The following is a 15796-nucleotide window of genomic DNA, read 5'->3' as shown; positions in this document are numbered from 1 at the left end:
TTTCCTTAAGTCCCACCTCTTATGAGACATATTAATTGTATTAGTCATGAATTGGCCATAACAGACAGCAAGTTTGATAACTATTTTCCTTAAAATACTAAAGAATGTCAAGATTCTCTGTAGATTTATTTACTATCTTCTACAGTAAGAAAAAGAAAAAAAATATTAAAATTTTTACAAATCCTTACTTTTATTAACTTCTCTTTCAGTGGGATACTTTGAGGCCTTACCTGTAAGGTACCATTATTGATGAAAAGTCGAATTAAAAAATGTTGTATTGTTTCTGGGCTCTGTTCAATATTTAGGAGGAGTCCATAAGGATTACAGGTCTTAAACTGCAGATGGATGAAGTTTTGTATGTTCAAATGCAAGCCTTGAAATTCCAGGTAAGAATTGCCATAATAGCGAGCATAACTAAAATCTGTAAATAGAATTTTGAGAGATATAAGGTTTTAAACACATTTTTCTTCTTCACACACTGTTTTCTTATTCTGATAATGGTAGCAAAGATATAAGGTATTTTTTTACATCTGTCAAGGAGACAGACACGAATCTGAAAATTGATGTTAGTTTTCTTCTGTCAAAGATAACACAAAATGTTTATAAAACTACACATAAAGGTTTGGTCAAATTATATTAAGCAGGTAGGTAGGATCAGTGCATGAAAAAAGAATAGGTTATGAAGATAATAGCACTTGGTACATATCTGGTAGCTTTGGCTCAACATAAGTCAAGAACAGTTTTTTTTCAAAGTTAGGTGTTTTAATTAAAGTTAAATCCAGAAATGAATGGGTTAGAAATCTTTACAGAGACTACATGCTATGGAAAGGGAGCAAGATTTTCTACAGCCTAACTATGAAAGTGACATCTCAAATACGTCAACTATTTTGTTCTAAGACAATGTGGGGCTAGGGTGAAAGCTGGAAATATCCATTGTGACTACATCTAGCTTGTCTGTTTGATTTATCTAGATATCTCTTACCCTTCAGCACCCTGTGCTATACCTTGCAAGGGCACATGCAGCTCTTATTTAAATGGAAAAGGTATGTGGAATCATAGCTTCAAGCCCATCAGAGATAAGAGAGCTACACTTAAAAGGGCTTCCTTTATTTTTTATGTTCTCTCTCTTCCCCCCTCTTTCCTCTTCTCCTTTTCTTTCTTTTCCTTTCCCTTTCCTATCCTCTTCTTTTTCTTCTCTGCTTCCTTCTTTTCTTTCTTCCTTCCTCTCATTCCCTTCCTTCCCTCCCTCCCTTTCTTTTTTCTTTCTATTTATTTTTTCTCCTTTTCTTTTAGTTTCTCTTTGTTTTGTTCTATTTTCTTCATTTTTCTTTGTTTCTCGTTCTCTTTCTTTCTCTCTCCCTCTCTTCTATTTTCTCTTCCCCTTCCTTCCTTTATTTTTTTCTTCCCTTCCCTCTCTTTCTCTTTCCATCCTTTCTTCTCTCTTTCACTGTGTTGTCTTTTTACAAGGGAAGAGTATTCATGAACAGTGGGTACCCATTCATACAGAAATGCAGTCTTGCATTTAGTTTTTTTTACTTTTCAAGTACTCAAACTGAGCCTCACATCACCACCTTTATGTGCTTTTAAGGACTTAAATATGTGGGTCCCCTAACATCCGTGTGACAAGAGGAGTTAAGTATTTTTATTTTTTCAGGAGCAGGTTTATGCTTTAGTCTCATTTGAATGACACAGCATACAATTATTTGTTTGATCAACTTTATGAAACAGATAAAAATTTAAAGAAATACTAAAAATTCACCCATCATGTGAAAAACATCAGTACAACAATATGAACTTAGATACAATATACAAAATATAATAACTGAATAATTCTATTTCAATTTGTTCAAATGTCATAGAATCATCTGAAGAGGGATTTTGAGTATCTTTGAAGGTCACAGATCTGTTTCTATTTTACAAAACAGACAAAATTTTAATCTGTTGTGACACCAACTTCAATAGCAAATACATCATTATATGTGCTAAAATTCTCAATGTCAATGATACTTGGATAAAATAAAAACTATTGATGTTGAACTCCTATATATCACTGTAAGAATATGCTGAATTTTATCCTTTCATGACTTTTCAGAAACCTATTTACAAAGTCAAAGTCACTGTGGTCAAACCCCAAACAAAGCCCTTAAGAAATTCTCAGTACTATAAGAAAATCTGTATTACACACACACATAGAACATGCAGTAAAATAAACCAAAAATTTCAAGCAATACCAATCAATGACCAGTGCTGCAAAAAAACCCAAACCTAAACACAAAAACAACAACAAAAAACCCCTCATAATTTTAAATGTATTTAATCTTTAAAAAGCCTCTTTTGTCTTAAATTTTACAGACAGGACAATTTCTCCAAGGAAAGATTTTAGAGAATTATCTCCAATCCCTAACTCTTGTTTGGTTTCCTCCCTGAGCTAGCCACTGAGCTCTAAATCTTTCTCTCATTCCTTTTGCCCTGAACTGCTCCTGCACATGGTTTTGCTTCTTCCAAGGAACCTCTCAGTTATCCCCACACTCTTTAGATACTGATATCTAACCTCTTGTATATATAGATCAGAGATATACTGATATCTCTTTTTCATGACTCCAGTTAGAAGATCAGCTTGGCTGAAAGACAGCAAAGTTGCACAGAATAGCTCTTTCCTGCAGTCCTAACTCCTTCTGTCACCTTCTCAATTTTTTGTAAGTGGGTTGTTTTTATTGTTTTGTAGTTTTTTCTGCACTGTCCCAATATAATAAAGTTGTCAGCTCCTCAGTGCTTTGCTAACAAAAGGCATCTGAACCCCTAGATCTCACAAAAGAGTAAAATCTGTAATTGTGAGAAGAATAAAAAGGTGGGTAAGGGAAAAAACCAGTTTATTCATGATTCCTGAAGCTATACTCTAAATCTGAGGACAGACTGGATTATCTACTAAATTTCAAGGAAGACCAAACAAGCACAAGCTAGTGGCATCCACATTTACCTTTCTACGTATAATTGCAGCAAGCACTGCAGATAAAAAATGGACTTTATTCTAAATGACACCCATTTCTATTTATCTTTATATGTCCACAAGTGATGATGCCTTGCAAACCAATACAATCCATTATTGCATGTATTTGAGGCTAGTTTGGCTTCTTTTGGGAAATATGTTTGTACTCCTAAACAGAGAACTTCACAAAAGAATTATCTGCAGTAAAATTGCTACAATTGCTCTCTGTCCATAAATATGGAAAGAGTTAATGAGAGAAAGAACTGAAAAATATTTAGCAGGCTCCAGGTTTCTGTGAAATCCACAAAAACATACTACTCCAAAACCACTGGTGTGGTTTTACCTATTAAGATTCTCACATTGTTTGTAATGGTACACAATCTCTTCTTATAGAACATAGGCTTTGCTTATAATCCTTCTACTACACTTATATGCAACTTTTTCACTTGACCTCTAGAGTTGGCTTCCTAGATTACTTTTTGTCCTAGTGGAGACTGCTCATCGCCCAAGCCTTTAGAACAAAAGAGGAAAAATTGAAGCTGTATTTTATCTTTCACTATGAATGTCTAACATTTGCTTTCCTAAGAAACAGGCAAGCCCTTTGACCTATAAAATCCTTTCAGCTGTACCTTGCTCCCCTGTGTACATGACAGCTCTCCGTGATTTTCTGTTTACGAGAATTCATGTTAATGTCAGAAGTTAAAAGGTTTGAGATCCAGCTGTAATGGTAAGAGGATACACAGGCAGATCTGCAACCCAGTTCACTGTCAAGGTTCATTAACTCTTACCACTACCTACTGGGTTTCTCCATTCCAATGAGTTTCAGCTGCACCAGCTTCAGAATGGAGACCTGCAAATTTAAAACTTTTCGAAAGCCACACAATTTTAAGTCTTGGTTTTTAAAGGTAGGTAGGGATAATAAAAACTTTTAATATGTCCATGAGCATGTGTTCCTGGTGATGGAGCTTTTGTCTCCGTATATTTCTATGTCTAACGCACACCCTGCTGTTTGCACGGACTCAGGCACAAAGAGGATTATGATGATGCTTTTCTTCTTTATTCTATTATTCTCTTTTATTATGCAGCACCCTGGAACAAAATACTCTTGTTTAAGCTATGAGTCTTCCCTTTTCATGGACACATTCATCACATCTTTTGCTATTCTTTTAAGTAGAATTATGTTACAAAATTCAAAGAGAGAGCATCGCTACCTGTGGGAAGAAATCTGTCATGAAAAATCTGAACAATTAATTTGCTATTTGAAATCCTTATTTATTTTTATGAAGAAGGGACACATCTCTTAATAGTACAAAACCATGGTAATAAAAAAGTTGTTTAAAACTGGGGAATGCCAAGTGAAAAAAAAGTTTCAGAAAAGCAAAACAAAGAAGTCAGAGCAAGGACTACTTCACAGGTCTGGCTGCAGACCTCTCCAGCCCAACAACTGACTTCAATGGCTGTCTATGGCTCAGGCTTACACAAACAGCATGCAAGGAACAATGCTTCCCCTGGGACAGCTTGTTAATTTCTACCCTAAAAAGTGCCATGGCTTCCTCAGCCAGGGTGTGCTCATGTTTCATCAGACCTGCTACCAGCTTCCATGGGCCTGGCTGTCAGGAAAGGCCCCTCCAATGGCCACACCAATGACAGGAGGCTGAACATGAGCCAGCAGTGTGCCCAGGTGGCCAAGAAGGCCAATGGCATCCTGGCCTGGATCAGGAACAGTGTGGCCAACAGGACCAAGGAAGTGATTCTGCCCCTGTACTCAGCACTGGTGAGGCCTCACCTGGAGTACTGTGTCCAGTTCTGGGCCCCTCAGTTCAGGAAAGATGTTGAGGTGCTGGAGCAGGTGCAGAGAAGGGCAACGAGGCTGGGGAAGGGACTTGAACACAAGTCCTGTGAGGAGAGGCTGAGGGAGCTGGGGCTGTTTAGCCTTGAGAAGAGAAGGCTCAGGGGAGACCTCATCACTCTCTGCAACTACCTGAGAGGAAGTTGTAGGCAGGTGGGGGTTGGTCTCTTCTCCCAAGCAATCAGCAGGAGGACAAGAGGGCATGGCCTTAAGCTGCACCAGGGGAGGTTTAGGTTAGATATTAGAAAGAAATTCTTTACAGAGAGGGTAATCAGCCATTGGAATGGGCTGCCCATGGATGTGGTGGATTCTCCGTCCCTTGAGGTTTTTAAGATGAGGCTGGGCATGACACTCAGTGCCAGGTCTAGCAACTGTGGTGGTAGTGGATCAAGGGTTGGACTTGATGATCTCAGAGGTCCTTTCCAACCCGTCTGATCCTATGATTCTGTGAATGGTCGCGCCATCAGCTGCCCTGCACACCGTGGTCCCCTCTTACCCCTTGCTGAGAAGGCTGGAAGCTTGTGATCTCTGGCAGCAGGAGGACAATTTGTGATTGACCAGCAGACCTGCAGCTGCCCAGGGCATTGCTGAAAGCAAAGAAGATTTTTCGGGAGACCCCTCAGAGCCAGCTCAGCCCAGAGCTGGTATCTGCAGAAGGGGGCAAAGATGAGTAAGATCATTACTAAAGACTCTCTTCCTTGAGGTGTGGAGGTACCAATGAGACAGTCCAACTTGATGTCCTCAGAGGTTTGTCTGGTCAGTTGGCTGTCTGGGAGGGTCAGGATCTGGGATTCTACACAGGGACCAGCAAGGTTTGCACAGCTCACACATGGTTAACCCTTGTTACTCTTCCATGTGGGCACCAACAATGATGCCAGGGTAACCCAGTGCATCAGGAGTGACTGCAGAGCTCTAGATGTCAGGGAGAAAGGCATGGGGGCCCTCAGTCCTGCCATCAAGGCGGAAAGTCTTACAAGGAGGTAGAGCCTACGGTCAGGAATAACAGAAGGATAAATTGAAGTCCTAAATTGAAACAGATATCTTGCCACAGTGGAAACGTGTTTGCTGTCCTAACTACAAAGAATTCATGTCTCCTTGGTTTTTTTTTTAATGTCAGAGAATATCAAAGCAGGGTTAATAGATAATATTAGTAATATGATGTCTTTTATTTTTGGTACCACTTTTAGAAACTTCTGTTTCATATGGCCTATGTATGTAACAGTAGTTTCTTGTTTTCTTTTTACTCTCAATATGCTGAAAGTACCTCAGCTTTCATTTTTCTTATATTTCTGGGGGGTTTCTTTTGAGATGCCATATATAATGAGTCATGTCAATCACTCTCATTTGCATTCTAAAATAAGGTCAATCTTTCCAGCAAGTTGTGAAAAACAGTCACAGAAAAATAATCCATAAGTTTTATTTTTAACTCCCTTAAATACAATAACCTACTTCGTATTTGTAATCAGCATTTTAAAGGTTCCACTTTATTTTCAAATGAGTCTCATTTACTTCTATACATTTTATTTAATCCTTTGAGCTGAAATACCTTAAAGGTAGAGTAGAACAATGATCTCCAACCATCATTTCTATTTCCAGTTGCAATGCTGTTTCACTGTGCTACGTCTCACCGTTGGTTCCACATAACATACCCACAGTTACAGTGAACCTATGTTTAATGCTGTCACACAAGTCTGTGCTGCATGAGTAGCAGGGAATTATAGTTGTTTTTTTCTCTAAAAGTTGAAATATTCTCTAATGTGGCATGTTAGACAACAATAAAATATGGTTAACATCCAGAACTGTTACCAGTGCAGCCCATAAGTCGCTTTCAAGCAAAGAAAAACAGCAGTTACAAATAAATGTTTTTTACCATTCCTTTTTCGTGCTTTCACAGAGCCATAGATTTGAGAAGACTGCAAAACTATTCTAAAGGAAAACTGTGACTGTTTTAGAGTTCCTATAATTCACAATTCTTCACTTCTAGCCTAAACATACATATACACACAAACAGATAGAATTCAGTTGTCTTAAAGGTATGGAACATCAGATCCTAAATCCCTTCTATTTTTCTGCAGTTATTTCACATCTTTCTTTTCCTCATGCGTGCATCAGTTATGTCTGTCGATCCAAGTTTTGATTCTTAACTCCTTCATGTCCAACAGTCATTCTGCAATGCTGTTGGTTATGAGATCTGCACTTCCCTTCCCTACTCACACTATAAAGGGGACAGTTGGCTACATTTTCTATTAATTTTCACTTCTCCCCTCATTCTGCTCAAGAGTTACAGTTGGAAACAACAAAAAAACTATACATATAAAATTTTCTTTTTAATATTTTTCAATTTTTTAAAAAATTAAAATACTGACTGCAGAGAATTTAAAATATGGTAAGTCTTGACCCCTTCTTGAACTCAGGGAAAACAGGGGCAGAGTCTTCTAACAATAACCCATTTAAACTACAGAAGGCATTTGGAATGTAATTAGTGCAGGAAATTGTTTTATTATTGTCAATAAAGTCTTATTAGTTTCTAAAGAAGGATTCTGGTTCATGCACAAGTGTAGATTTTAAATTCAAATCCAACGCCTGATTATGTCCATTAATTGCAATAATAGCTTAGTGAGATTAACTGATACTTGTGTGACTGTCTGCCATGTGGGCTAGCTCATCAACATACAGATAATGGAGAGAGGTGTTAAGTTTATTGCAATCAGCAGGTGAATAGAAGAGATTGTCTCACTGAAGACATTAAAATATATATATATATATATGTAAAAATCAGGAAAAACATCATCAGTGTGCAGTTCTGCTTCACCTAAAGACTGTTATTTTTTTCCTTTTTAAATATGCTACAAGGGACACAGAGAGAATCAAGTATTATTACAGCAGAAATCAGGAGCAGCTCTTACCTTGGGAACAGTTTGACTTGCTCTCAGCAGAACGTCACAAGCTTTGTTAAAGTCTTTTCCTCCTGCTGCACTTTCTACAAAGTACTGGCAGCTGGCACACAGCCAGCACTGAGCCCAGAACCACTGCTTATGTGTTGATAAACCCCATAGTTAGAAAGCATTAGATCCACCACTGGGAGAGAAGCAGTTGTATCCATAAGAAACCAAGCTTTTTGCCCTTTACTCATAAACCAACTTCCTATTTTCAGTCTCCTACAACTAGACCTTGAACAAACAGAACTGAACTAATTTTAACATATTATCAACTATTTTAAAGATTATAACCAATATCAGTGGTCAAAGCGTGACGTGCACATAACATGACTTTAAAATGTCCTTTATGGTACTATAGGCTACTCCAAAGGGCAGTTATCTCCCAGTTATTCAGAATAAAAAACATAGAATATCATGACAATCAAGATCCTGCAGTGTATTGCAAGAATTGCACAGTGAGAGCACAAGTTTTTAAGTCTATAATACAAGAAAAAATACATCAGTAATCATTCTTTACTCTCAATACCAAATCAGTAACTCAAGCAAGACTATTTTCTGACTGGAAAACAAATTAAAAAACCCATTGTGGAATCCAGAACAAGACAATATTTCTATCTGGTCAAATCCACTGGTAGAAGGGATAGATTTTTTGAATTTTTTTTTCATAGCGTTTTGTCTTTCTATTGGAGTCAAAAAAACCCAAAAAACCAAACAATTAGGAAAAGTGCATGGACTATCCAACTATGGAATTTGCTTGAAAATGACGCATGTAATAATATGGTGTATTCTATGAATTTATAGTTGAGGATTCATACATGGTACCTAGCATAGCAGAAGGAGAACGGAACGCTCCATGAATAATTTCTTCTTGTGCCAGATCCAACATTTTGATTTAGTAATTTAGCTTGAATTTGCTTAACATTATGCAGCTATGGGAGAAGTGAAATTCGGGTGATTTGCTGAGAAGTATTTTCAGGCGTGGGTTTCTTCCTATTGAAGGTTACTAGCAAAATTCTTGTGGAGGTCTGAGATGAAAGTCATGCTTATCATGAAAACTGCCTCTACTAGTCACTGATTAAATACAGTGTCAAGATGGCATTGTAAGGTTTGTATAGTAGCTATGCTTGTTCTTCATAATTTATAGTAATGACTTTTACCTATTAGTGGTGCACACCTAACTAAATTGACAGTGAAATTTTATCTGTTCTGTATTTATAACTATGTTGTAATTATCACAGTTGTGACTTTGCTTAAGGGCATATTTGCCCAATGACTTGCAGTTAAATTGGCCAAATGTGTGTTTCTGTCTTCATTATGACTTGTTTTTGTCACAGCTATGTATGACATCTCTCAGGGTGGTGGCAAAACTGTTATTGGGCAGGCACATCAGCTGCAGAATCCGTCTTTATCTTGGATACATGGAACCTGAAAACAGTCTCAACTGAAGCTGCACCTTCAGGTATGGACAGCATTCACAGTAATATCTTATAAAACTGTCTTTTGCAAATAGGAGTGCAAATAATGAACCTAACAGTAAAGCCATGGTGCTCTGAAATAATACTTCATTCACTCCTTCTGGTGAAATTGTGACTCTTTCAACTGATATCTTACATATAGTACTGTGTTCAGTCTGTCTGTATCTCTCTGCTTTCCTTTCCCCCAGAGAGACAGTGCAAATATGCAGTTGTCTTATGAAAGAAATACTAAAGTACTCAGTTTGGAGTGTGGAGACTATTATTTCTGCTTCCTTCATCTTACATCGTGTATTAGAAGCCTGCAGGCTGTCTTGTGGACTGGTATGCAACTTCTTCTTACTTAGGAGCTGTAAGGAAGACCTGCATGCACACAAAGCATCAACAAAAAAACCCTCAGTGAATGTTAAAAACATGCATCATTCACAGTACTATCTACTTCAATGATGTTCAATGCAGGAGGCAGAAGGTAGATGCATATGACATGTCACTTTCTGTTTCACTTTTTGAATCACAGTGGTCTACGATCTGCTCCTGTGAAAAAGTCCTATGGAAACAAATGCTGCCATGTATATTAAAGAATAAAAATAAGGAATGATTCATTAGTAACAGATCACAAACTATAACACATAAAACTCAGTGAGTGTTTTGAGGATCACACAAAAGAAACTCCAATTAAAAACAAGATCAGAAAATTTAGTGGGCATCATTTAACCCAGCATAACCCAATAGAGAAAAACAAAATTAAAAACCTAAAATGGATGATTTATAAATTATAGATATATTATAATATGTACTACCAGCTGCTTCCCCTCCTGTTTTGTATGTAAGCCAGTCCCTTGCAACATATAAATGGAAAATTCTTATTTTGTATCCTTTTAATATGGGAACTGGTAGTTCACAGGATGGGGAAGATTCAGAATGATAGTGTTGCTTAGGTAATTAATTTCAAAATATTCATTTGAAGTAATTTCTATGCTGAAAAAATTAAGTTTACATTTGCAATCCAATGTAAGCACTGTAGAATAACTTCCCCTGTGCAGAAGAACCCACTGTGATAAAGGAAACTTTCAAAAAAATTTTTATAGTACAGATTTTTCATGATACATAAAGAGAAAATTAAAGTGTGCAGACACAGGACATCTTCCCAAATAGGTATGTGTATGAAATTTGTTGGTGGTAATGTAAAATCACAAGCTTCTTGTTGCTTCAGAGCAAATACATGTGTTTGTAGAGTACCTGACTGTAGTGTCAATGGTCAAATGCAGACTGGGCTGTGAACTCAACACCGTGGTTGAGATAGAATTTTTCTAAACAAGAATTCGTGGAAATATTCCCACTTTTGATCATTAGATCAAGTTAAACAGAAAAATAACTCCAAACCTAACTGTGGCTGAAAGCTAAATGGCTTAAAAATGCTACCTAGATAACAATCAGGAAAAAAACCTGATGAAATTTAGAATACATGCAAAGAAAGACATGTATGGAGTAAAGAAGATGGTGGTAGTAGGTTACACGCCCCACTCTTCCTCCGAGATGTATGCTAGTTGAGAAACTAGGAATATAATGAGATTCAAATAAGCAAGAAACAGTGAAGAAAAGATGGTAAAGGATCCCAGGTAGTAAGCGAAAGAGAGCAGAGGGGAAAAAACAGGGATGAATAGTAATGGAATCACAGTCACTAAGCTGAGTGGAATGTGTTAAAAGCTTCAGACTAAAGAGGAACACGGATGACACTTCTGAAACTGTGAAAACTAAAAGGCAGGATTGTGTGTTATCAGAACTCAGGTGGAAGCATATTCAAAGTGTTTATACTATCTGAATATCTGTAACAACAAAAGAACTAATTTAGTATGTAGAAGTCCTTTCCAGCTTTATCCTTATGCTTGCACTGGAGTAAGATGAGGCAAGTAGGGGAGCACTTGGATTTCATATCACACACACAAAACAGCAATACTCTTCTTGGCATGATGGCATGATGTTGGCTCTTCTGCAATGAAGAGGAAACCAAAGTAATTTCTAGAAATTCTAATACACAAATGAAAGGCCTAGTATTTAAAAGTATGTTGGCAAAGGGATCTGAAGTTCTCCAAATAATCTGCCCAGTACTATTGTTCAGATGAACGTCTTCAGATAACTTATTTGGATTTAATTCAGAAAGGTCATAAAGTGATGGCCAGAATAGAAATTGCCATACTAAAATTTATAGTTAATTTCGCTTGGGCTGTAATTACTTACCTTTAAGTGCAACAACTACATCTTAGAATCAAGACAGAATTAAGAAGATTATTAAAAACAATATCTACTATCTCTAAGGCAAAAATGAAAAGAAACCTCAATTCCTATTTTGAGGTGAATATGATTAGTTTTAGGCCTGTAACAAGAAAAAACCCAAACCTTTCACAGAATCACAGAATGGATAAAGTTGAAAGGACCCCAATGTGTTGTTTTGTTCTCCCTGTTCAAGCAGGGTAATCCTAGAGCACGTGGCACAGGACTGTATGCAGAAGGTTCTTGAATATCTTCAGTGAGAGAGACTCCACAACCTCCCTGGGCAACCTTTCACAGCGCTCAGTCACCTGCACAGTAAAGGTGTTCTTCCTTGAATTCAGGTGGAACTTCCCATTCATCAGTGTCTGCCTATTTCTTCCTGTCTGAGTGCTCGGCACTGCCAAGAAGAGCCTGTATCCATCTATCCATCCTCTCGGCAGCCTCCCTTCAGATGCTTATTTACATTGATGAGGTCCCCTCTCAGTTATCTGTTCTCAAGGCTGAATAGATTCAACTTTCCCAGCCTGTCCTCATAAGAGACATGCTCCATCCCCTTAATCATCTTTATAGTCTCTGTTTTGCTACATATTTCATCTGTTATCATATGCAAAATGTCTTCATTGTATCGAGTGAACAGTCTATCTTCACATATTAGAAATCTACAGTCATAGTTACTTTTATGATGTACACCATTAATCAATTTCTCCACTAAGTTTTTTCATACATATTTAATTATAAAACACAAACTAACTTAAAATATGAAAAAAACACTTGTTTCTCCGCTTAGATTTTGCACCCATTTTTGCCAGAGGTGTTGCAACACTGCTGATGTCCTTATTAATCAGAGTCATTCTCTTCCTCTGTTGTAGTATATGGGTCACAGAAATCACTGCACAACATCATGAACTATAACAGAAATCATGCCAGTTTTATATAGTTTTTAGCTATACAAAACATTGCTCTTCCTGTGCCATGGTTTTCCTCTGCTAAGGAGTTACTGAATTGTCAGAGACAATTCTCTGACAACTGCTATTTGACAATTCACTTACAAGGCAAATCAACTGAGTTTGTCCATAGCTTTAACAAAGTAATCTATTTCTTTATTAGTTTTTCAACAATTTTCTTATGGATGTGAAAGTTTATTCCACTCAAAAATATTACTACAGCAACAGAACAATCACTGCTTCAAATTTATACTTAGTAACCTTTACATAATTTTCTGATGATGATTGTTTATATTGCTGAAATTATATTAAGTAGAATTAATATTAATTATACTAAGTAAGAGTAAATATACTGTATTTTCTATATCTTGTGCATAGCACTAAAATCAGTCTGTATCTTTATCCTCTAACAAATAAAAATCTTTGTAAACAGGGTGAACATAAAGTACCACCTAGTCTGCTTTTGATATCTCCAATCTACACAAAATGTAAACAATTAAGACAGAAATATTTAAAGAAGGACTTGAGGTACAAAATTACAATTTGCATAGGAGCTGGAAATAGTCTAATTTTACAGCCAGGCCTTTGCAGAATTCTTAGTTGTTGCTTTTCCGTTATTCAATTTTCTGCATAATCTGGCAATATGCCAAGTACTTCCATCTAAATATACTTGTTAACTCTCACAGAAATCTAAAATTCACTTTCTGGTAAACCTGTTGTTTACCTGTCCTATATAAAATACAATTTAAGAAAAACAACACTGTCCCTAGTGCCTCCAAGTAAAGATTATTCAGGAAAATCAAACTACAAAACTGACTTATGCTTAAATACCGCATAGCAACAGCCACTGAGAAATATTTGGCAAACACTAGGTTCTGTTTTGACCAAAACAGAAAGAAAAATATCTGCAAAAATAGATTATTATTTGGGAGTTAGAGCACACAATATTTCATTTCTTTTGAAAGTTATACAGGAACAGTCAGCAGATATAGATAAGGATGGAAAAAATCCCTTATTTAAACCAAATAAAATCTGGAAAATAATATTAATTGTAGTCTCGGGTACAATGACATTTTATTTACCCAACTGTGTTTGAAATTCCCTCCAAAATCCTAGTTTGATTTATTAGAAATGTTAAGCACATTAGATACAATCTATTTGAAATGAGTTGTTTCAGACATAAAAAATATAAAAAACTAAGAATAGCTGCCTCTTATTTGTATGATAGATATGATTTTCACCAAAAGTATTCATGTGAAAATAACTTGTTTAAAAAGAAGCACTATAATATTTAAGATCTATTATTTTCAATCCTTGATCTGTTAAAAGTAAAAAAATAGCTGCAGTGCATTTCATAACAACAGGATCATGTGCTCTGCACACTTTGGAGAGCAACAGTTGTTAATAAAACCCAGAAAGACCCTGGAATGCAAAGGCAGGCTTTGTCCTGAAAATTGATATTATTGCAGCACACAGAAATTTAGAGAGTAATCTATTGTATGGTACTATACAATGCTTGTATTATCTAGGTGGTCTTTCCAGTATTAGAGAAATATTGATTCTAAATGTTGATGTCACTCACTGTGTCTTCATTAACTGGTTTGCAAAGGTCCTTTATTTCTTTCACTTTACAGGACGGGAAATTTATAATCAATTTTGTTAACTTAAGTAAAATTTAAACTTAGCTAATAATGACTATGCTCAACATCTCCAAGTGATATTCTTTATGTCTAATATTATAAATAAATGTTGGAGAAATACTAAAAAAATCCTGAAAATAAAATCAAATATCTAACTTGTGTCTTTTATAGCCCTCCACCAAATTATTATTTTTCAGTTGAATACATTTAAATTATTGGATGTTACATAAACCAAAACATCAGAAATTCATCTTATGTCTTTGAAATGTTCAAATTCAAGCTTTTACATGAAGGTAAAATCTCAATGTTACCACTTGTTAGTATTAAAAATTACCTTCTCAAGAAGAAAGCTCCATTATGTTTTCATCAGCTTCATTATAAAACTTTTCCTTCGGCATAGTTTCAAGCTTTATCAACTTTCTAAGGACAGAATCAAAAATGGCCTGATGTTTAAAACTTCGTTGTTGTAAAGGTCTAATGGGAATCATACTCCTGCTGTACAGGAAATGAGTTAACACAGCACTAAACTAATCAGCACATTGAGGTTGCAGCTTCAAGTTCTAAGGGTTTAAAATCAGTTCCCTTATTTAAAGTATAAAGCAGGCTTTCCATCCATAAAGAGCACAGTGCTAAGCCCTCTGAAGGAATGAAAAGCATTTTCTTCTCCTGTAGGTAGCAGGCATATTTAATATACGACAACAATTCACACACACACATTACAGTCAAAGAAAAGACATATTGCAAAAGCCCTCTGCCTAAAGAAGTTTAATCTACAGCTGTCATTGTCCTTAGGAGTGTTATGGATCATATTCATGTCTTAATAATGCCATTCTACAGAATTGAATGTAAAATCCTCTGGGATAGAGAAAAAGGGGGATATGTCCAAGATGTTTAGCTACAACCTAGTGAACAAGGCTGTCACCTGGCTAGACACCTCAGAGGACTTATGTACTGTAAGAGGATTTTGACTGTATGACTTTAACTGGACCACCAACACAGAGAAGAATAGAATTTAGGTCATCTCTTAGCACCAAGAAATTCTATGTTGTAAAAAGGGTGCATCATTTTTGGATGGGTGCTGAGAAAACATTTGTAAGAATCAAGGAGAGGAAATACACTTGCAAATGAAGTCTGGAAATGACAATGTAAATATGGTGGTTTATATCAGTTGCATTATGCCCAAAAAAGAAAAATAAAAAAAATCATAGAGCTTTAATGGGTTAAACCTCTTATTTAGTCTGGAAAAAAATCTATAATCTGATCTACTAGGCTTGAAATAATCAAAACCACTGTAAAAATAATTATCTAAAAATTCAAGGTTTGCTAAATAATGAATATTCTGCTTTTGTTTCTTTATATAATTCAGGGAATTACTGATTAAGGACCATCTTCACTAGAGTGATCGCGACCAAATCCCTATACTTTGTCTTTCTGCCCCTCAAAATGGGATCAAGAACTATGCAGGACCTGTGAAATCAAGCATTTTCAAGCAATAATCCAAAATCTGGAAATGAAGCAGGAAACAATCCAATGCTAGATAACAAAAAACAGGGAAGACAGTGGCTGGTACTCTAACCTCTCCTCATCTTCCAGGTGTCTGACTAAAGACCACATGCAGATCTGTCTGCCTGGAAGCTGAAGGCCAGATATTTATGCTGTGCATTGTCATGTACAATTGCACTTTCAAAGAACGAA

The 15796-nt window shown here is 36.3% G+C and overlaps 1 protein-coding gene across 1 annotated transcript in view; it reads right to left on the bottom strand.

The window, feature by feature from the left end:
- EYS (eyes shut homolog) overlaps positions 1-15796 on the bottom strand; it is an 852398-nt gene that overhangs the window by 275232 nt on the left and 561370 nt on the right. Inside the window, exon 33 of the mRNA XM_032683211.1 lies at positions 231-421. Within this exon, the coding sequence (XP_032539102.1) occupies positions 231-421 (191 nt within the window). The remainder of the gene's footprint in view (positions 1-230; positions 422-15796) is intronic.

The sequence above is a fragment of the Chiroxiphia lanceolata genome, chromosome 3 (assembly GCF_009829145.1).
Source record: "Chiroxiphia lanceolata isolate bChiLan1 chromosome 3, bChiLan1.pri, whole genome shotgun sequence".
NCBI lineage: Eukaryota > Metazoa > Chordata > Aves > Passeriformes > Pipridae > Chiroxiphia > Chiroxiphia lanceolata.
Note: the sequence above shows the minus strand (reverse complement) of the source record. Positions and strands in the feature narration are given on the sequence as shown.